The sequence below is a fragment of the Capsicum annuum genome, chromosome 4 (assembly GCF_002878395.1).
Source record: "Capsicum annuum cultivar UCD-10X-F1 chromosome 4, UCD10Xv1.1, whole genome shotgun sequence".
NCBI classification, from domain to species: domain Eukaryota; kingdom Viridiplantae; phylum Streptophyta; class Magnoliopsida; order Solanales; family Solanaceae; genus Capsicum; species Capsicum annuum.
In genome coordinates, this window is record NC_061114.1 from 188,204,966 (window position 1) to 188,228,444 (window position 23,479).

Genomic DNA, 23,479 nt, shown 5'->3' on the forward strand with positions numbered 1-23,479 from the left:
CCATTTATCCTCACCATTACCACATACCTCACCCTGTGTGATTATCCCTTCACCAAAAGACAAAAATAACAAAATTTTTAATAAATTAACAACCCATCCAATCAAAATTAACCACCTCACCTTATCCTAACCATTCACACCCTACCCCCTAATCCCCGACCCAACATGTCCCAACCTATGTACACCCCTTCACGTTTTTTTTTCTTCTTGACCAGAATATAAACATACATACACCGTTACACAGCGGGGGAGGGGGGGCTCCTTTTTTTACATCTTCTCCATAGATACTCTCTATTTTTCAACAGAATAAAAATACATACATACACACACAACTTATACAGGTTCTACACAAATATACGTAACACAACACAAACAAAAAGTGGCGACTGGATAATCACTAAACAAGCTGACACTTCACCGAAATTCTTACATCTCCCGGAACTCACACACTCACGTTCTATACACATCGAGAAACACATAGAGAAATTAGAGAGAGAGATCGAGAAAGAAAAACTATGAGAAAGAGGATTTTAGGAATTGAAATCGCAAGGGAGAGAGAGAAAGCGGACTGATTTGACTGTTTCTAATGAGTTTTTTGCCAAAATCAGAATACCCTTTGTGTGATAAATTTATCGGTGTGTAAATTTTGATTTTGTTTATTTTGATATGTTTGGATCATCGTAAGTGATTGTTGATATTGATCAATTGATTGTGTAAATTGGATAATCAAATAATTTGGACTCAATTTGGGGAATAAATCATAATTTTGGGTGGTATTGAAAGTTGGCTAATTCATAATTTAGTTTATTTAATTTTTCATCATGATTGATCTTGACAAATTTGATAGTATCATGTTTTAGGACGAAAATGAATAGAGAAATCTTAAGTTTGGGTAGGAGAATTATAGAAATTGATGATTGTTGAGTGATTGAATTATTGTGTTTGAGATTGTTTCATTTCCTCACACAAAATTGAGAAGATATATTCATTTTGCTGAGGAATACCCCGAGGTCTTATGTACTCATTCACTAGGGAATTCATTGATGTATCATGTATTCAAAGGAGGCTCGTGATCAATCCCCGAGGCATCGATTAAAGCACAGCCAGGGCAATTAGAAAAGTTTAGTTTTTCATTCCAGCATTTTTATATTTGGTTTGTAACAAATTGGACTGGACACTATTTTTGGATTTTTAATTGTTTTGGTTGTTTGTTTTCTTGTTTATGTATTTTGTTGGTTTATATATTTCATAGTGTATACTAGCTGATATAGTCCATGGAGAGATCATGGTCAAACAACAGGATCGAGGGGTGCCTAACACTTTTTCCTCGGTCAATAAAATTCCTTAACCAGAATCTCTGTTCGTGGATCAGTATCTAGAGTCAAACTGTTTTGAAAAAGGATTTCCAAAGGTGACTTGGCACACCCGATCTATGTAAAGTGGAAACTTTGAATTCAAATAAATAAGAATCATTTTTGAAATAAATTTTATATTTTGTCACTTAATGATAAAAACCTTTTCAAACTTAAAATCAATTTTTTTTTGGTAAAAAAAAGGGTGTGACAGTTTGGAGAATCTATTGAGGATTTTTCAAAATTCGAGCTTATTTTTTGATTTGTAATGGCTTAGTGTGAAACTATAGGTGTATAGATGCCTTATTTGTATTATGGTATGTTATTATTTTATCATTATTGAGTCCCTTCGTGCTACGTGTTTACAGTTTTTCTCTTATGTATTACACCTTTATATCTAGCATTATGTGCATTACCCCAAGTCATTCTTTCACAACAAGTTTCATAGTATACGTGTCTATAGGACCTCTAGTTGAGTCACCCTTATTTTAGGAGGGGAAGCCATTGAGTGTATGGAGTAGGTAGAAAGCTGTCGCAACACTATCAACCATATGCTCCCCGAACAACCTTATTAGTGAACCCCAACCTAGGTCAGCCTTTAAGTCATGCTTATCTGCATCATATTGAGACTTAGCAGGACTTAGTTCTTTGTAGGAGACTCACCCCTAAAGCATCCTTACATGCTAGTTGTTGCATCTTTGAGGATAACAAGATCATTTGTCAACTGATTTAGGGAAAACACGTGCTAGAATTAAAGAAAAGTATGTAGGCAAGAATTTTTTTTAAAAAAGAGTTTCCTAGTTTTTTAGAGTTCTTTATGGATTTTGTTTTTCATAATCCAAAAATTCAAAAAGATTTTTTTACGTTTTACACTCATCTTCTCAAGATAAACCAAAAACATCAAAAAGATTTTTCTTTTGTTCTCTTTAGCAAGCATTCATAATTCTAACACTTCAAAAAAAGATTTTTTTTTTTCAATAGGAGCTTTCTATAAAATAAAAAATGGTATAAGTTTTGTACATTGCATATAACGAAAATACTAAAAAGATTTTCCTTTCATACTTGTTGGTGCCATTTTTAATGTTACGTGTCAAATTAAAAAAAAAAGATTTTATTAATGTTCTTTATCTTTTGTTTGTGATTATGTCTCTCAAGTCAAGGTTCAGTCGCTTGTTTAATATTTAACTGTCAAATATGGACGCATTCCTGATTCTCCTCTTTCGGGAGTGAGGTACGTAGGTAGCCCTTCATGGGTTTGGTGATCTTATTTAAAAAATTCAAAAAGATTTGCTTCACTCATCATTTAGAGTAGGTTTTTTTATATACATCTTTAAAATAAAACTACAAAAAGATTTATTTTAATAGTTTCAATTTTTATTTCCGTATGAAATTCAAAATCGAAAACCCAAAAAGATATTTCTTTGGTAATCATAGATTTCATTTTGTATAGGGATTTTAAACATGAAAAATGCTAAAATAATTTTCGTCAATTCTTTTGATGCTTTGTTACTTCCTTTTCTTCTAAAGTTTCAAGAAAAAGAAAGAGAGTTTATTGCCCCTTTTATGGCCAAACATCACGATTACACACACTTGATTCTCCCCTCTCGGGGGTGAGATATGTAGGCGTCCTTCTTGGGTTTGATGATCTTTAAAAAAAGAAAGAAAAAGATTTTGAAGAAATATTGAACTCTGATGCATTTGTTGTCTCTTGTTTAGTTAGTTTAAGGTGGTTGGTTTGTGACTGGTCCTCCATATTGCACCAAGTCAAGGATAAAGTTATGGCCGACAAGGATACCGATGTTGTTATTGCTAATCAGATAGAGACTACGAAAAATGAGAATTTAGGAGCTAATGAAGAGATTCAAAAATTAAGGCAGCAAATGATAGAAATGCACCGAGCTTGGGCTAACGGGTTGCCTCCTCCTCCAGTTCCCACTGATAATCTGGAATATGTATATAGATTGCCCCGTGTCACATGCACAATTTTTCATTTTTCTTGACACGCCACAATATGCATCAAAGTCTACTCCGGGCCAACACTGTCCAAACACTTCTAATATTCATTTTCTCACTCTTCAACACAAAATTACCGCATACTCGGCTTCACCTACTATCCATATTTTTCAACTCCCACCCCACCTAAAGCTTCTAATTTTGATGTTCATGAACTGGTTGTAAATCCCTACTCTACGAGAGAGCTTGTATTGAATATTCCTAGTGATCAACATTATACTCCTGAGCCCACATTTAAGTCGACTAGTCCATATGGCTACACTCAACCGCTTAAAATTCCTCTTAACACTGAGAAACCTATTGTGACAGAAGAATAGAAGGGCATGACACAAAAATTGAAGAGTTTAGAACAACCCATGAGAAACTTGTAGGGGCTCACAGTCATAAAAGTGTCTCGTATAAAGATATATGCATGTTTCAAGGTGTTAATCTCCCTTTTGGTTTTAAAATGCCAAACTTTGAGAAGCATGACGGACATGGGACCTAGTGACACATTTGAGGCATTATTATAACCAACTAAGGGACGCTGAAGGGAAATAAGAATTACTCATGGCTTATTTTTGTGATTCTTTCAAGTCTAGCTTCAGAATGGTTTGTTGATCAAGACATCGACAAGTGGAATAGTTGGGATGACCTGGCTAATGAATTCGTACAACAATTCCACTACAAGGTAGAGTTGATATATGATGAGAAATCCCTAACTAATATGAAGAAGAAGAGTACTAAAAGTTTTAGGGAGTATGCAATTAGATGGCGTGAACAAGTTGCTTAGGTGAAATCGCCAATGAAAGAAAGTAAGATAGTGAAGGTGTTCATTCAAGCGTAGGATGAAAGATATTATCATCACTTATTAACTACATTAGGAAATCCATTTATTTAGGTCCTGAAAATGGGAAAGATGGTAGAGGATGGAATCAAGATCGGCCGTATTATGAATTTTGCAGCATTGAAAACAACTACTCAAGCAATTCAAAAGGGTTCAGGAAATGTTGAAGGAAATAAGAATAAGAAAGATGTTGCTGCTATTGTAGCTGGATAACGTGTATGTCGAAGAAGACCACGTCTCCATTACTCTTAGTCTCAAGCTCAAGTTCAGACCCAAGCTCTATGTAATCACTCCTAAAATCCATTATACTCGATTTCCCTACCCCCATATCTAATATATCGCTCGCAACATATGTTCAACCCCTTCTTATCTACAATGGAGGGCACCAACTCCTTAGATTTATCCTCTAACTCAAAAAACATACCAAAGCCCTTCTAAGGTTGATTTTCTATCCAAGACAAACAATGAAATGAGACAGAACCCAAGGGATAATTTCACACCAATTGGGGAATCGTATGCCAATTTATTCCAAAGATTGGTACAGTAGGGCATGATCACTCCTCTTCTTGGGTACACTCCTAATCTGTATTCAAGAAATTTTGATCCTAATGTACGATGTGTGTATCATTCTACTGTTGAGGGTCATTTTATTATAGATTTTCAGGATTTAAAAAGAGAAATTGAAAAGATGATTTAAGATAAATAAATTATGGTGCTGAGCATTGACAGTGAGGAAAGTTCTAGTCATACTGATATGCAAAACAGTGGCTAAGATGTCAAGCTCAACAATTGGGAAGTCACTTCTCTCCTTGCTAGGATAAATGTTTGGTAGTTTGTTTTGTTTTCCTTTCTGTTATCCAAATTATTTTAGGGTTGTAGTTCAGGATCTATCTTGTTTTGTTTCTTTATTGTCTTTGTTCAAACCTTTCTATTTTTCCTTCTAATGAAATGTGGTATTTTTTGTTTGTTTTATTTTAGTTTGTTGATTTGTCTTCTTTACACAATACATTTTATGTTGGTACTAGTGATATGACATGCTTGCAGAATTTTCAGCTAGATCTTTTCATTAAGTTTAATCATGGAGCATTGAATCAAGAGCTTAAAGTTAGGAAAAGCATATGAGAAAATAGATATAGGGATGAGACATATAGTGATCAGTTTGAAGCCTTCCTTGAATGAATTAGGACAATCATTTTGAGAATTACAAGAATAACTTGGTTATCAATTGAAAAGCATCTCAATCATTCTTAATTAGGTGAAACAGTGGATGGATTATCTCCAGTGAAGAGAAACAAAAGAAATTTGTTCCACTAAAGAATGAGTCATCCAATGTGAGATGTATTCAATAAGGATGGAGTTGTACGTTTGACAAGAGTGGAAGAAGAAGTGACACACATGTCTAGGGAAAGTTAGTGCTCTAAAATGTGTCCAAAATGATCTTCATTTCTCATTTTTATATTGCATGATATGTACTTGCATTTTTCAAAGATTGATATGATGAAGGCATTTCATTCTACTATCCAAATATTGTGTCATCTTTAGTTTACCCCATTTGAGTTTTAGTTCTATTTTCTTTCACACCCCTTTTTGGAATCAAGATAGAGTCAGCAAAGGTCAAAAGAAATTGCCGAGCAAAAGAATAGAGACAGAAAAGTTTCAGAAAAAAAGAGAAGAGAGAAAAAATATTTCCAAAAAGAAATAAAAGAGAAGAGTGTCAAGTAAAAAATAAAGTCAGAAAAAATCCCAAAGAGAAAAGAGTCAATAAAAGAAGAAAATCAAAATCGAGCAAAAGAATGAGTTGTCGAAACTACGTGTGATCTGATTCTCCTCTCTCAAGGGTGAGATACGTAGGGTGTCCTATTCCGGGCTCAGTCCAACCAAGTAAATAATTTAGAATTACCCAGTTAAAAGAAATTGGGGCATGTATTAATTTTCATTGTTTGAGTCGATTCTAAAAGTTGTAAGTCCCACCCCACTTCAAGTATCATTTGGGCCTCATGTCATTCTTTTTTTTTAACCTTATCCAAAAGCCAAGTTACAACCAAAGAAAGACCTTTAGATCAATATTTAAGAAAGATAAGGCTAAGTATGCAATGCATATGATAATGTATTTTGAGAACTATTTGTCTTCCTCGGCATAAGGAATTAGGAGAGAAATAAAAATGAGAGTCTTATTGGTGAAAATACTCGCGGGCATCGTAAGCCGATGGTAAGTTGAGAGAGATAAAATGAGAGAGACTTATCGTAAAAACCCTCACGGGCACCCTAAGATTACTATGAGTTGGGCGAAATGAAAATAAGAGAGTCTCATTAGTGAAAACACTCACAGACACCATAGGGAAGTTATTTTGTCCCCCCCGAAAGCTAAATTTACCCATTTATCTGTTATTTTCCTTCTACAGGTACGCAGAATCTGTATAGTAAAAACAATAAATTCAACTAAAGTTTAAGCATATAAATAAGAACACAATGAAGTATATCAAATACCCTCAACACAAGATCAAAATGACCTTTCCAAGAGGTGTATTGTATTTTTCAGAAAATAGATGAAACAAAAATGAATAAGACCAAGTCGTCGGAATTCACATACTTTTCTTAAGGAAAGCAAGTTTATATAGACTAGAAGATGCCTCTTCGAAAAGGTGGCATTAGTTCACTTAAATGGTGTGATGTTTCTAAAAATGCACGTCTGCAGCATTTTTGCTGAAGCAGTATACTATTTCACCAAACAGTGCACCAGTTCAAAACTGGGCATCACTTCATTGAAGAATTGCATTTGTTCAGTCGAAACAGAAACAGTATATCAGTTCAGTACATGCATCACTTCAGTCGAAAAGAAACAGTACATCAGTTCAGAAACAGTGCATCAGTTCAGTCAAAACAGTGCATCAGTTCAATCGAAACATTGCATCTGTTATTGTTACTGCATCTATATAAATGGAGTATTGATCAGATTTCATCACATAAAATTTTGTCCAAGAAGATAGATCTTATCGATCGATCATTTGACAAATCTAAATCCAAATCCAAAGCCGAGCGAGCGACGATGACAAGGCGCAAGGCATCTCTTATTTCCTTCCTCACTTATCATGTGGAGTAAGTATTCATCTTTATAAACACTCCAAAGTTTCCTTTTTCCCACCAATGTGGGAGAATTAGTGAACTTTCCAATTTTGGGATTACACTTTCAAAATTGGTGTCTCCTCTTCTCCACCATTTTTTTTCCATTTTCCATTCACACTTCTATGAACCCAACATTATCTTCACCATTACCATATACCTCACCCCATATGATTATCCCTTCACAAAAAGACAAAAAATAAAATTTCTAACAAATTAACAATCCATTCTTTCAAAATTAACCACCTCAACTTATCCAAACCACTCACCCCCACCCCCTAACCCCCTACCCCACATATGCCAACTTACGAACACCCCGTTCATGTTTTCTTTTCTTCTTGACCAGAATATATACATACATACACCATTACACTGAGGGGACGACTCTATTTTTTACATCTTCTCCATAGATTCTCTCTATTTTTTGACAAAATAAAAATACACACATGCATACACAGCTCACACAGATTCTACACAGATATACGTAACACAACACAAACAAAAAATGGCGACTGGATAATCACTAAACAAGCCGACACTTCACCAGAATTCACACATCTCACCGCTCATATGCCCACATTTTATACACATCGAGAAATACACAGAGAAATTAGAGAGAAGGAGATCGAGAAAGAAAAACAGTGAGAAAGAGGATTATAGGAATCAAACTCACAAGGGAGAGAGAAAAAGTAGACTGATTTCACTCAGAATCAGAATACCCTACGAAATTGGGTCGTTCATAGAGAAAATCGCTATTCCGCTATTTTTTTATTTTTCAGGTAAAATCTAGCCGAAGATACCCTCATTTTGTTGATTGCGTGGTCTGATGGAGCTTCGGCGAGGCGCAAACGACAGCCCAACATCGATTCCAGTGGGGTTGTTTAAGGTTAGTTCAAAATCTGAGATTTGGGGTTCTTATTAAGGTTTTTCCGTTAGTTTCGAATTTGTCCAAATTATATCTCTCGATTCGAGTTGGGTTGTTCATGTGTTGGGGTTGATTCGATGTTTCCAGCGCAGATTTCGTCTCATTTAATTGAGTAATACTTGAATGAAAGCAGCATTAAGATCCATTCTTCATGTCATTCTTTATTAATCTTGATTGTTTGACACTTTGTGTGATAAATTTATCGGTGTGTGGATTTTGATTTTGTTGATTTTCATATCTTTGAATCATCATAAGTGATTGTTAATATTTTTGTTATTGATCTATTGATTGTGTAAATTGGATTATCTAATAATTTGGACTTAATATGGGGGATAAATCGTAATTTTGTGTGGTATTGAAGGTTGGATAATTTGTAATTTTATTTAGTTTATTTAATTTTTCATCTTGATTTATATTGATAAATTCGATAGTATCATGTTTTAGGCAGAGAGTGGATAGGCAAATCTTAGGTTTGGGTAGGCAAATTGTAGAAATTAATGATTGTTGAGTGATTGAATTATTGTGTTTGAGATTTTTTTATTTCCTCACACTAAATTGAGAAGATGTATTCATTTTGCCGGAAAATGCCCCGAGGTCTTATGTACTTATTCACCGAGGGATGCCCCGAAGTATCATGTATGCAAAGAAGGCTCGTGATCAAGGTCTGAGGCATTGGGTAAAGCATAGCCAGGGCAATTAGAATAGTTTAGGTTTATATTTTAGCATTTTTATATTTGGTTTGTAATAAATTGGACTGGACACTATTTTTGAATTTTTGATTGTTTTGGTTGTTTGTTTTCTTGTTTATGTGTTTTATTGGTTTATACATTTCATAGTGTCTACTAGCTGATATACTCTACGAAGCGACCATTGTCGAACCACGGGATCGAGGGGTGCCTAACACCTTCCCCTCGATCAATAGAATTCCTTAACCGGAATCTCTATTCGCTGGTCAGTTTCTAGAGTCAAACTGTTTTGAAAATGGATTTCCAAAGGTGACTTGACACACCCGATTTATGTCAAGTGGTGACTCTAAATTCAAATGAAAAAGAATCATTTTCGAAACAAATTTTATCTTTTGTGACTTAATAATAAAACCCTTTTCAAACTTAAAATCAATTCTTTTTTTAATAAAAAAAAGGGGATGTGACATACATTATACTTAACTAATACAATATCATAAACAAATTATACTTTCAACTTAGGATCATAGCTATCTTAATTTGTATATCATAATCAATGTATGGTTTCAGTAACAAAAAGAAAAAATTTAAGCGTTCAGATCTCTCTTTATAGGTGTTAATTCTCAAATTGGACGTGCATTAGCTTACGACCATGGCACCTTAATCTTGAAATATTTGTTTGAGCAGCTTAATCTTGAATTTTTTGATTACCTTACAGGTAGAAAATGCTCAATAGTTTATATAGTTCTTTTCAATTAAATGCAAACACTAAATAAAAATTATTTTTTTTCTAAATTTCCTCGACTGATAATCAATTTCTTAGTTATTAACTGAATAGCAACCTAAAAAAACATAAAAAGAAAGAATAATACTTGTCGAAAGTTTTGTCAAGACACATTTCTGATAATTCCTAAATAGTTTATGATGAATAATATGAAATAATGACTTCTTTTACAGAAATATGTTCTTTTTCTACTTGGATTTGTGAAAGTACTTAAAAATCTTATACAAATTGAAAAAGAAAATTAGAATAGTAGAAAGAGTGATACCAATAATTAACTTCGTGAGATTTCTGAGACATGGTGGGGAAAAGTACCTTAGTTTGTTTTCCTCTTCTGGAGGCCTTAGAATATATCCTGTTTCCCCTTCACTTTATGGAGTGAAATATAAATACGGAAATTATAGGTCTTTGGTCTAGGTATCTTTGATTAGCTCGATGTTTAATCTTATGAACCAATGAAATACCTATGAGTTGATATATAAAAAATTGTCCTTTATCTCTCATAGACAATCGAATAGGTTTGAAATCAATATCTCCGTCTTCATCAATTTTGTAAGAGGAAAACCGCCTGACTCCATCTTAAATATGTGAAGATGTCATTGTAACAACATCCTTGTTGTCACCAATCAGTCCTGGTAACAGAGGTGGATCTAATATTTTAAACTAGTGGGTTCCAGATAAATAAGCTACTATATAATAATAATAATAATAATAATAATAATAATAATAATAATAATAATAATAAAGACAACCCAATTAAGTATCGATCTCATAAGCAATTCAAGGGTCTCTTCTAAGCCATCAAACCAACCTTGAATTTGTTTATGGATTCTCATCTATAAATTTTTATTGACTTCTTCTATTTTTTAATATATATATGGGATCTACGGTAGCGAGTGGGGGTTCTCCGAAACCCCCACGCCACACTGTATATCCGCCCCTGCCTAGTAAAGCCCTTGCAGCTTGTCTCAAAACTTTTTGGTTGTCTCATTGGTACTTTTATTCACTTCACAGAGCACGTTAGGTACAAGGATAGCTGGATGACTCTCAATGTATCTCCTTCAATCTTCTCCTTGTCGGAATCAGATCTACCATCGGGATACTTTTCGGCAATAGCATGGATTGAACCTTTCATCCGTAGTAACGTCATCATCTTGATCTTTTAGATGTTGAAGTTGTTGCGCCTACTAAATCTATCAATTTCAAACTTAATTAAACTCATCGTTACTTGTTTTTTCTCTTCTACTACAGATAGTATTTGGAAATAAAAAAAATCAAAGTAATTCTTTTCTGATGTGAAAGTTCAGACTGTGTTGTAATCATAGAGCATACTCATACAAAACTTTGACTCTGATACCAATATTAGAGGAAACACGAAATAAAGAATAAGAGAAAGATACAGGATTTAACGTGCTTCAGATTCAAATGATCATACATCCTCTAGAGAACAACTTCCTTTATAAGAAAATTGCTCACTGAACTCCCTACTCTTGCAATGGATAATTATGAATTTTGGATTGGTTTCAATAATGAAGAATCATCCTTTTATAGATGTCCCAACATGGACGGCTCCAAACACAAAATAAGAAAAGAAAAATAAATACAAACTTTGTCCTCCACAAAATTTTGCTTGCCCTTCAAATTTATTTCCTAGCCAAGTAAATTGGCATATGAAATTTTCTTCCTCATGAATTTGACCCCACAAAATAAATGAAACCAACACTTTCAGTAACTGAAACTTAAATAGTTTTAAAACATACAAAATAGAAAAAAATAATGACACAATAGATCAAAGGTAACCAGTTTACTGCATACTAGCTAACTAACAAAGAAAATAAAAACAGACGGCTTGATCTTCATGCTGCTTGGGTACCAGAACGATAAACAACTGAAGAGGATTTTATGTTCTCACAATATTTGACACTTCTTGTAGATAATTGAGGAACCACATTCATCATACTCATCGTTATCCACATCTGTATGGGACGTAGATATTAGTATTGAATCCCTTGAGCTTAAAAGAGTTAATAAGAAGACGTTCATAGTTAGAACCAATCGTTCTAGACTTCGACTTTGTAGATTGATTTATTGATTGATTAGTCAAATAAAGCAAGGAGAAACTAACTTTTTTGAAAGTACTGAGGGAAGCTAAAATTGATCCTTCTATCCAGGTGCTGCACTTCCTCTCAGGTGGTGCAACCATCTCTATTTTCGTACTTCTTGGAGCAAGCCGGTGATTTCCTTGCTCATACATTTTGCTAAGCTAGAAAACATCGTTGAGCCATCTCTAAGCATAGTGTTCACAAATAAATTTTTCCTAATATCAACTTCACATCTCATAATTAAGCTATAGGTTTTTTCATGAATTTATGTCTGTCCCTTTTAACCATTGATGGCTGGAATAGGAGTTCAAGACCATGGAACCTCTCAGCACCAACATTAATGACTTCTCCATCAAGAAGCTTAAAGCCTTGCTCAACTGAAGATCTATTTTTTGCCTTCTCAATTTCCTGTTCAAAATTCAGCGCAACGTAAGTAATTGTCTCCTTCATACGATAAGCAACATTTAAGTCCATTGCACATTTATATGTAAATGCATAACCCTTCTTGGTGGAAATCTTGCAGAGATAATCTGTAATATCACTACCAGCAAGACTTAACCGTGAGATAGCATGAGGAATTGAATGTCCCTCGTAGATGGGGACAGAGTGGCTCATACTATCACCAGAATAAAGCATAATGCCTGGTTGGAAAATAAAAAATGAAATTAGTGACTAGCTACAACAGTAGAGAACCAGTATTTCTTCTTCAGCTTACCAGTTGTGCTACCACTACCAAGATGACAGAGAACAACCTGCATTGCAACATATATGGCTGGAACACTGAATTTATCAAACATTATTTTTGTCATTTTCTCGATTTTTTTTGGGGTAAAGTAGATGATGAAGGATGTTGTTTTCAGTGATGCTAACTGTTGTCAGCTTGACAGTTTTTTTGGTCTTGATTTTTTGCTGTAATCTGTAGATTATTTTGCTGTAAGTTCTAGATCTTTAGAAGGTAGTTGTAGTGTGTGGTGGTGCATAATTTCAGCACAATATTAGGAGACATGTTTCCAGGTTTTGAGGGACATTTCAAACCAGTTGTATTATATATTTTGCTGTATGCTGTATGAATGTAGATTACTACTACTTCTCAGTTTTTTTTCTCAATTTTTTCATGTCTATTTTTTTCTTTCTGTCCTTCAATTGTCATCAGAGCAAGATTGATCTTTAAGGGAGTGTTTTTCTGAAGAAAAAAAACAACAAAGATCATGCAACAAGCTTAACTTGTTCATGTCTCTTTCTGTCCAGTTCTTTTTTGGCATGGTATCTATCAGCTCTTCTCTTCCACCTCCTATCTTTAATGGCGAGAATTACCGAGTTTGAGCTGTAAAGATGAAAACATACTTGAAAGGTCTTGGTTTATGGAAGTATGTTGAGGAAGACAATGCTCCAGAACCTTTAAGAGAAAACCCAACTCTTCAGCAGATCAGAAATCACAAAGAAAAGATTGCAAAAGGTCCAAAAGCCTTGTCTTTCATTCACGCAACCGTCTGCGAATCAATTTTTACAAGGATAATGTCATGTGAAATTTCCAAAGAAGCTTCGGATATGCTGAAGCAAGAATTTCAGGGGAGTAATAGGATAAGACAAATGCAAATATTGAATCTAAGAAAAGAATTTGAGATGTTAAGGATGAAAGAGACTAAAAAAGTTAAAGATTATATTGATAGGATAATGAAAATTGTTAATCAAATTGATTGTTGGGAGAAAAAGTAGAAGGGCAGAGGATTGTTGAGAAGGTGATGGTGATACTCCCAGAGAAGTTCGAAGAAAAAATATCCTCAATGGAATATACTTGGGATATGTCTCATGTCACGTTGAATGAACTATCCAATGCTCTTCAAGCTGTGGAGCAAAGAAAAGCTTTAGAAAGGAAGAGAGTTCAAATGAAGTTGCTCTTGTGGCTGCTCAAAAGTCTAAAGCTTAGTCTGATGGTGAATTAAAAGGGAAATTAAATAGAAGACATGGCATGGAGAAGAAGGACCAATATAACAACAAAGGGAGATAAAGAAGATCGAAGTATCCACCTTATCCCTATTGTAAAAAGACCAATCATAAGGAGAAGTTCTGTTGGTACAGAATTGGAGTTCAATGCCAGGTATACAAACAGTTGGGTCATATGGATAAGGTTGCAAAACAAATCAAGCCCGACCAGATCAAGTGCAACCAACTCAAGTTGCTGAAAACGTTGAAGATTATGAAGAGAAGTTGTTTGCAACTTCTATTATTGGAGAATGCAATATAGCATCTCAAGATCATGATGTATGGCTTGTTGATTATGGATGTACACATCATATGAAAGCTAACTTGAATAACTTTGAACGTTTGGGCAAAAACTATTTTTCTAAAGTCAGAGTTGGAGATGGTAGACTCTTAGATGCAAAGGGCAAAGGAGCAGCTGCTGTTCAAACTCCATCAGGTATAAAGCTTATCTCTGATGTATTATTTGTTCTTGAAATTAGCCAAAGTCTTCTAAGTGTTGTTCAGTTGCTTGAGAATAATTATGCCCTGTTATTTAAAGTAAAGCATGTGAAATCATGGATCCAACTGGTATAAAATTGCTCATGGTCAAAATGCTCAATATAAGCTTTCCTCTTGATTGGAAATATATTGAGATTGGAGCTTATGCCGGCATACAAGATGACAGTTATGTCTGGCATAAAAGGCTTGTCCACATCAATTTTAAGTCTTTAAAAATTATGCAAAATAAGGAACTTGTGACAATTTTCCTTCCATAAATGAAAACTCTAATGTATGTGGAGTGTGTCAAATTGGGAAGCTAAGTCAATCACCATTTCCTATGAATCAAGCCTGGCGAGCTACTAAAAAACTCCAACTAATACACACTGATGTGTGTGGACCTATAAGCACTCTTTCTTATAATGGCAAAAATACTTCTTTTTATTCATTGATGACCTTACAAGGTTTTGTTGGATTTATTTTTTGAAGCAAAAATCTAAAGTATTTGTCACGTTTTAAAAATTTAAAGCAACTATTGAAAACTAATGTGGCTCTTTGATAAAAATCTTAAGGTCTAATAATGCGACTGAGTTCACTTCCAATCAATTTAAGGATTTCCTTCAGAAAGCGAGAATTCATCATCAACTTATTTTTGCTTACAAACCACAATAAAATGGTGTAATTGAAAGAAAAATAGGTCCATTATGAATATGGCTAGGTGTCTTTTATTTGAGAAAGGGTTACCTATGGTGTTATGGGCCGAAGCTGTCAATACTGCTGTCTATCTTTAGAATAGATTGCTAACAAGAGTTGTTGAAGGAAAGATTCCATATGAAGCATGGATTGGATCCAAGCCATCAATCTCACATCTTAAATTGTTTGACTGCATATGTTACTCTTACATTCCCGATATTAAAAAGGATAAACTTGATCAAAGAGACAATGTTGGAATATTTGTGGGCTATAGCAGCACTTTGAAAGGTAATAGGATTTTAAATCATATTTCACAACAAATACATGTGAGTAGAAGCGTTAAGTTTGATGGGAATGCTATGTGGGACTGGAAGAATATGGTTGTTTCTCCTTTACAAATCACTAATCAAGAACAAGGTGTCCAAGAAGAAGAATCAATTCCAGATGAAGAAGATTCGGATGATTTTGCAGTAAGAGATACCAGATAAATTGAAGACATATATACCAGATGCAATGTTGCTATATTGGAGCCAACAAGTGTAGACAATGCATTGTAAATTCCAGAATAGAGGGCTGCCATGGAGGAGGAGCTCAATGTGATTAACAAGAATGATACATGGGTGCTTGTACTTAGACCTCACGACAGGCAGATTCTTGGAACTAGATGGGTGTTCAAGACTAAGTTGAACTTAGATGGCACACTCAACAAGTACAAAGCAAGACTGATCATAAAAGGGTATGCCCAACAACATGGAATTGATTTTCTTGAAACGTTTGCACCAGTTTCAAGTTTTGACACCATCAAATTGCTCCCGCAGTTGCAGCACACCAAGGTTGGCACGTATTTCAAATGGACGTAAAGTCCACTTTTCTTAATGGGTTTCTTAAAGAGAAATTTATGTAGAGCAGCTTGAAGGTTTTAGAGGATCTGGTGGTCAGGTATACTTATTGAGAAAGGCAATTTATGGCTTAAAGCAGGCACCTAGGGCCTGGTATGCACGAATTAAAATTTACTTACTAAATTTGGTGTTCAATAGAAGCTGAAATGAAGCAACCTTGTATATTAGACCTCCAACTGATAAATTTCTTGTAGTTTCCCTTTATGTAGCCGATCTGTTGGTGACTGGAAGAGACACAAAGTCTATCATAGACTTCAAAGAGCAAATGAAGAAGGTTTTTGACATGAATGATCTAGGAAAGATGAATTATTTATTGGGAATGGAGGTTAGTCAATCTTCTGAAGGAATTTTTTTTGCTCAGAAGAAATATGCTGCCAAAATATTAAAGAAGTTTTGCCTTGAAAAATGCAAACCAGTAAGTAAGCCTGCAGTTCAAAGAGAGAAACTAACGAAAAATGATGAATCTGGTTTTGTTGATGCTTCACTTTTTAGAAATTTGCTTGGTTCCATATTGTGCCTATCTACCCGAGGCCTGATATTATGACCATAACAAGTGTGTTGTCAAGGTTTATGCATTCACCAACTGAAATTCACTTCAAAGCAGCAAAAAGAATTTTAAGGTACATTCCGAGCACCATTGATTATGGTCTAGTTTATAACAGAACCACAACTATGAAAGTGTTGGGGTTCACTAATAGAGACCGGGCTGGGTGTCACGACCTGAGCTGGGACACTAGCCGTGACGAACATCCCACACCATGAAGGCCCGGAAGCCTTTGTCTATCTGGTAGTCATGCACAATATTCATACAATAATAGAAGATGCGGAAAACGTAAATCAATATAGAACCATGGTCATACTTTTAGTTCAAAATAATAATGAAGATAGTAATTCAACATCTAGATAATATCTAACTCAGTCTACGAAATCACTACTACATATGAAATAAAGCTGTCTGAAAACTGGGACAAGGACCCTAGTGGACCAAAACCAACATAAATAACAAAAGTCTGAAAGATATATGCCTTTCGAAATAAAGAAGGCTTACCAACTACACACTTCACTTCAATCTAGAAACTCTATGGCTTAGCAGGACCTCTAGACTGAGCCTCAGACCCTGAAAGGTAGGGGGTCAATACAATTGTACTGGTACGTAGAGCAAATCCAAAATAACAATTTTTATATAACATAAGTGAGAGCAATTTGAAAATAGTTCATAAACATAACATATGATGAGAAAATACATGGGAATATTTAAAAGACTCTGAACAATCATCTGAAAAATCTGTGACTAAATCTTTATTTTACTTCTGTGCTAGGTGGTATATCCTACAACTCTGAAATTCCACAGGCTATATGGAATCTGCCGTTAACTCGGCAGCTAAGCCCCCAACCCAAGTTTGTCGCAAGAGTTGGTGTCTCTCTGTATGCCATAGGGCACTAGACCAACGTATAATCCCTTTTAGGGAAATAAAGAAGAGTTACTTAAACTTAAACCTTCTTCAGGCAACCACCTAACACTCTTTAAGCCCATCTTTAACTCTTTAAAACATGCATTCTCTGAAATCAAACTAAAAAAAAACTTACTCTGTTATGGTATACACTCATATGGTATTGTCATACCATTGACTTGCAAGTCACATCTCTGAGCCATTATTAGCATATTAAAATCTTTGTTTTCAAAACATAAGTTTGGTACTACCATATTAATAAATCAGTTCAAAGAACTTTTTCTTTAAATTCATGTAAACACATGCAAGGAACTTTTTCTTTGTCAAAATTTCAATAACATAAGTTGGTCATTTCAATTTACTCAATATCATGCAATTCTCTCTTTAAAATAATCATATAGGTATAACAAGAAAATCCCTCTCATCATCTCTAACTTATGTCAAATACTTGGATATTGAAAAGCCCACTTTCAAATCATAAAACATGTATTTCAAATCATTCCCAATAAGTTCATAAACTCTAATTCATCAAAAGAGAGGGATTTCAATAATAATGCTCTCAATAAAATCTTCAATTTCATACATATACATATAGGTATACATCAATTTAAGGGAAAAGACCACAAGGCCAAAACAATTCTACCATTAAAAGGTTCTAACGCATAACTTAAAACATAGGATCTATAACCCCTTTATAAATTCATGCTTGATAACTTTAAATCATATTCAAGAGATTCAACAAGACCATGTAGTTTTAGGATGAATCCCACGTACCTTAGTTGCTATGAATTTGTGAAGAAGTTTTGAAAAGATTCGACCTTTAAGCTTGATTGCTCAAACCCTAGTTGGTTTCTCCTCTTGTGTTCTCGAAGGATGAACTAGGGATATTAAGAGGGTTTTGACATTTCTAATAAGCCTAAATTCATTTAAGGATGATTAGAGACGGTTTTGGGATGTGAAAGGACTTAGTTGCCCTTAAAATGACTTAAAAATGATGAATTTACGTCGTTGGGCCATAAGGTATACGCCGCATTGCCCATTGCCTAAGCTAGGCTGGGCGACGCATTGCCCATCGCCTAAGTTAGGCTGGGCGGCACCTAACTTATGGCATAAGATAGGTTGGGCAGCTCCTAACTTATGGCATAACCATGCCAGTGGACTTAGGTGATTTGTTAGGCGATGCACTCCACTTTGCAAAGTCAAAACTTTTCGGTCGATTATCAGATTTAGGCGTAATTGGTATCATTGGAATGCTACTTTGAAGACCTTTCATTTGATATATAGTAGGACCTCTAATTCGATATATACAAGAAGTTATGGTTGATGGAATTTGACTTAAGTTAAATCATCCACTAAAACTTAATCGATAGAAATATTTTTAACTCGTCCTTGAGTTAAAGGACCTCTATGATCTCAATTCATGCTCAACCAGATTCTCACACTACATAACTAATTAACACACTAAATTTTCATAGGATTTATGGATTTTGAAATATTTACTCATGGGAAAGACGGTTTACATCCTAGTTCAAAATGCAGGTCGTTACATTATCCCTCCCTTGAGATCATTCATCCCCAAATGACGACTCAGGATACAACAAGCATGATTTCAAAAACTAAAAGAAAGAAAGAAGTAGTATAGGATTTGTACCTTCTAACTCAACACCCATGTTTCAAAAAGAGTTGGGTACCTCGCCCACATATCATCTTCTGATTCCTAAGTAGCCTCCTCTACTTTTTGATTCCTCCACATCACCTTAGCAGAAGCTATTTTCTTACTCCTTAACTTTCAAACTTGGATATCCAAGATTGCAACGGGTTCTTCCTCGTATGACAAGGAATCTTTCACATTGATCTTCTTTATAGGAACCACTAAGGAATGATCTCCAATACACTTTTCAACATGGACACATGAAATACCGAATGAACAGAATCCAGACTTGCGGGCAACTCTAACTCATAGGTGACTCCACCGATTCTTCTCACAATCTGGTAAGGTCCTATATAACAAGGACTCAGCTTTTCTTTCTTCCCGAATCTTATGACTCCCTTCATAGGGGAGACTTTTAGAAACACCCAATCACTAATCTCAAATTTTGGCTCCCTTCTTCTGACATCAGTCTAGGATTTCTGGCGACTCTGGGCTATCTTGAGTCGTTCTTTAATGACTTTCACCTTCTCCATTGCCTGATGAACAAGATCAGGCCCAAACAGTTGTGTCTCACCCAATTGGTGATCTACATCTTCTCCAATACAATGCTTCAAAAGGTGTAATCTTAATGCTGGCATGATGGCTATTATTGTAGGCAAACTCTATCAGTGGAAAGTGATCTAACCAACTACCTTTGAAGTTAATAACACAAGCCCTCAACATATCCTCAAGGGTCTGAATGGTGCTTTCATCTTTCCCATTCATCTGAGGGTGGAATGCAGTACTTAGGTTCACTTGAGTACCTTAACCCCTCTGAAAAGATTTCCAAAACTATGAAGAGAATTACATACCTCGATCGGATAGAATAGATACGGGTGCCCCATGCAAATAGACTATCTCCTCAATGTATAGCTTGGCATAATCATCTCCCAAATAGTTTGTTCTCATAGGCAAAAAGTGAGCTGACTTGGTCAGCTGGTCCATAATTACCCAAATAGAATCATACTGATTTTGATACCTCAGAATTCCCATGATGAAATCCATATTGATTATTTCCCACTTCCATAAAGGAAAGGCTATCTCCTGGGAAGTACCACCTGATCTCAAATGTTCCACTTTAACTTGTTGGCGATTCAGACACTTGGAAACAAGCTAAGCCACATCACGTTTTATATTATTCCACCAATATATAGCCTTAAGATCATGGTACATTTTAGTAGAGCCTGGGTGAACAACTTACCTCAAAGTGTGAGCTTCGTCAAGGATCCTCTCTCGCGGACCATCCATATTTGGAAAACACAACCTACCTTGGTATCTCAAAATTATATCATCACCAATTTCAAAAGACATTACCTTCTATTGACCCACATGTTTCTTAATTTGCATCAAAATGGGATATTTGGCCTATTTTTCCTTTACTTCAGCACACAATGAAGATTAGCTATCTCATGCACAACTAATCCTCCATATTTGGAATCCAAAATTGACACTCCTAGATTTGCAAGCCAATAAATATCCTTCACCATGTCCCTTTTCTCTTCCTCAACATAAGAAAGAATTCCCATAGATAATCTACTAGGGCGTCAGCTACCACATTCGCCTTGCCCGAATGATAGTGCAGGCTCATGTCATAATCTTTCAATAGTTCCAACCAACACTTCTGCCTGAGATTCAATTCCTTAGGTGAGAAAACATACTGTAAACTTTTATGGTCAGTAAATATATCAACATGTACCTCGTACAGATAACACCGCCAAACATTAAGCGCAAATACCACAACCATTAACTCCAAGTCATGTGTGGGATAATTTCGCTCGTGCACCTTCAACTGCCTAGATACATAAGCTACCACCCTACCATGCTACATACGTACACACCTAAGTCCCACCCAGGATGTATCACAGTACATAACAAAACCCTCTATACCGCCCGAAAGAGTCAAAATAGGTGCAGTAGTCAACTTGTATTTTGACTTCTCAAAACTATTCTCACAGGAGTTAGACCACACAAACTTAACCTTTTTCTGTGTCAACTTAGTAAGTGGATCAGCTATGGAGGAAAAAATCTCTACAAATCTTCTGTAGTACCCTTCCAAACCCAAGAAGCTTCGAATGTCGGTTGGAGTCGTGGGTCTGGTCCATTTTCTCACTACCTCAACCTTTTGGGGATCAACTTTAATTCCCTCACTAGATACAATATGCCCCAAGAAAGCAATAACATTAATCCAAAATTCACATTTGGAAAACTTTACATACAACCTATGATCTTTGAGAGTCCGAAGGATAATTTAGAGGTGATTGGCATGGTTCTCCTCACTCTTAGAATAAATCAAAATGTCACCAATAAAATCTATGACAAATAGATCTAAAAACTGATAGAATACCCTATTTATTAGGTCCACAAAATCTGAAAGGGCGTTAGTCAACCCGGAGGACATGACTAAGAATTCATAGTGACTATATCGGGTTTGGAAAGCTGTTTTGGGAATATCTGACTCTCTAACCTTCAACTGATGGTATCCTGAATGAAGGTCTATCTTTGAAAAACATTTAGTACCCTGAAGTTGGATAAAGACATCATCAATACTATGAACAGGATATTTATTTTTAATAGTGACCTTATTCAGCTAACAGTAATCTATACACATACGGAGGGAACTATCTTTCTTACATACAAAGAGCATAGGTACACCCCAGGGAGAAATACTAGGATGGACAAAATCTCTGTTAAGAAGATCTGTTAGCTGTTCTTTCAACTCTTTCAATTCTGCAGGAGCCATTCTATATGGTGGAATAGAGATGGGATAAGTGTCCGGCAATAAATCAATACCAAACTCTATCTCACTATCGGGTGGTATTCCTGGGAGATCATCAGGAAAAACTTCTAGAAACTCATTAACCATGGATACTGACTAAAGAGAAGGAATTTCAATATTTGAATCTTTAAATTGAATAAGATAATACAAGCAACCCTTGGAAATAAGTTACGGGCTCTGAGGTAAGATATGAATTTCTCTCTATAAGCTACTGAATGCCCTTCCCACTCTATCACTGGTTTATTCGAAAAACAGAAGGTAACCTTTTGGGTCTTATAATTTAACATGGCATAATACAAATGGAGCCAGTCCATTCCAAGTATAACATCAAAATTAACCATATCAAGATCTATGAGGTCTACCACAGTATCATGGCTATAAATGGACATAACATAATTTTTATACACTCTCCTAGCCACAATAGAATCACCTACAGGAGTGGAAAGAGAGAAAGGTTCTGCAATAACATCGGGCTTAAACCCAAAACTGACTGCCATATATGGGGTCATATAAGATAAGGTAGATCCATCCCAAGCAACACATACACATCACAAGAGAAAATTTGTAACTTACCCGTGGCCATATTTGGTGAGGCCTCTGCCTCCTGGAGATTTGACAAAATATACAAACGGTTGCGATTACTCTTGGTAGCTGAAGTGGCACCCTTTTGAGGCAACGGTAGCGCAGAAGAATTTGCATGTGACTTAGCTCCCCCAACATTACCTTTCACTGTCTGGCATTCCCTCTGGATAGGACCTGGATGGCCACACAAATAACATACCATGATACCAAACTGTTATCTCCCTAGGTGGTGCTTTCCACACATGTTACATCGAGGATATGATCTAGCGGGTTGTGCCACATTCCCTTGTGACTGTTTACCCTGTACTCTCGGTCCCTAGCTAGACTGAAAGTTCTGAAATAACTGATTACCTGGAGGTCTGGGCACTAGAGCACTGACTGCAGACTGAGCATTATTCTAATTCTTCTTCTTTTGCCACCTATTACCCTCATTGCTATCCTGGTGTTGACTATAGTTCTGATCTGCTGGCCTAGACCTCTTTGCCTGTCTGTCATTCTCTCTTGCTTAAGCAACTTTCTTCTTCTACTCCTCCACCTATTGCATGTGAATAGATAGCCTGGAGAAGTCCATATCCCTGTTCAATATCACCCCTTTGCATTCCAATACTAAATCATCTGAAAGACCGGATGCAAAATTCCTCATACGAGCCCTCATGTTGCCCGCCATCTTCAGAGCATGATGGAATAGTTGGTTAAATTTCCAAGTGTACTCCTTAACGCTTATCTTTCCGTATTTTAAGTTCATGAATTCTTCAAACTTGGACTCTCTCAACTCTAAAGGAAAGAATAAGTCTAGAAAGGCTTTTATAAATTTATCCCACATATAGGGCTCAGCATTCTCACCTCTTAAGTCTTCCGCCTCATTGTACAACTGATTCGCTACCTCCTTCAGTTAATAAGCCGTCAATTCACCCCTTCTACCTCATCTACATGTATCACCCAAAAGATTTTCTCTATCTCGTCCACAAGCTCTTGTGGATCCTCCTCCACCTTTGTGCCAGTAAAATTAGGTGGGTTCAACCTCATAAACTGACTTACCCGTGAAGTCTCGGTGCACCAGATGCAAACCCAACGTCCTCTGACAACCCGGTCTGTGAAGCCACCAACTGTGCAAGCATATGCATCG

General features: G+C 35.7%; 1 protein-coding gene across 1 annotated transcript in view; it reads right to left on the reverse strand.

Moving 5' to 3' along the window:
* The window catches only part of LOC107868777 (actin-103-like), a 63,598-nt gene extending 50,642 nt beyond the window's left edge, over positions 1-12,956 (reverse strand). Inside the window, exons 1-2 of the mRNA XM_047410422.1 lie at positions 12,518-12,956; positions 12,125-12,443 (exon numbers count right to left, since the gene is read on the reverse strand). Of these exons, the coding sequence (XP_047266378.1) occupies positions 12,125-12,443; positions 12,518-12,611 (413 nt within the window). The 5' untranslated portion in view covers positions 12,612-12,956. The remainder of the gene's footprint in view (positions 1-12,124; positions 12,444-12,517) is intronic.
* Between the last annotated feature and the right edge of the window lie 10,523 nt (positions 12,957-23,479).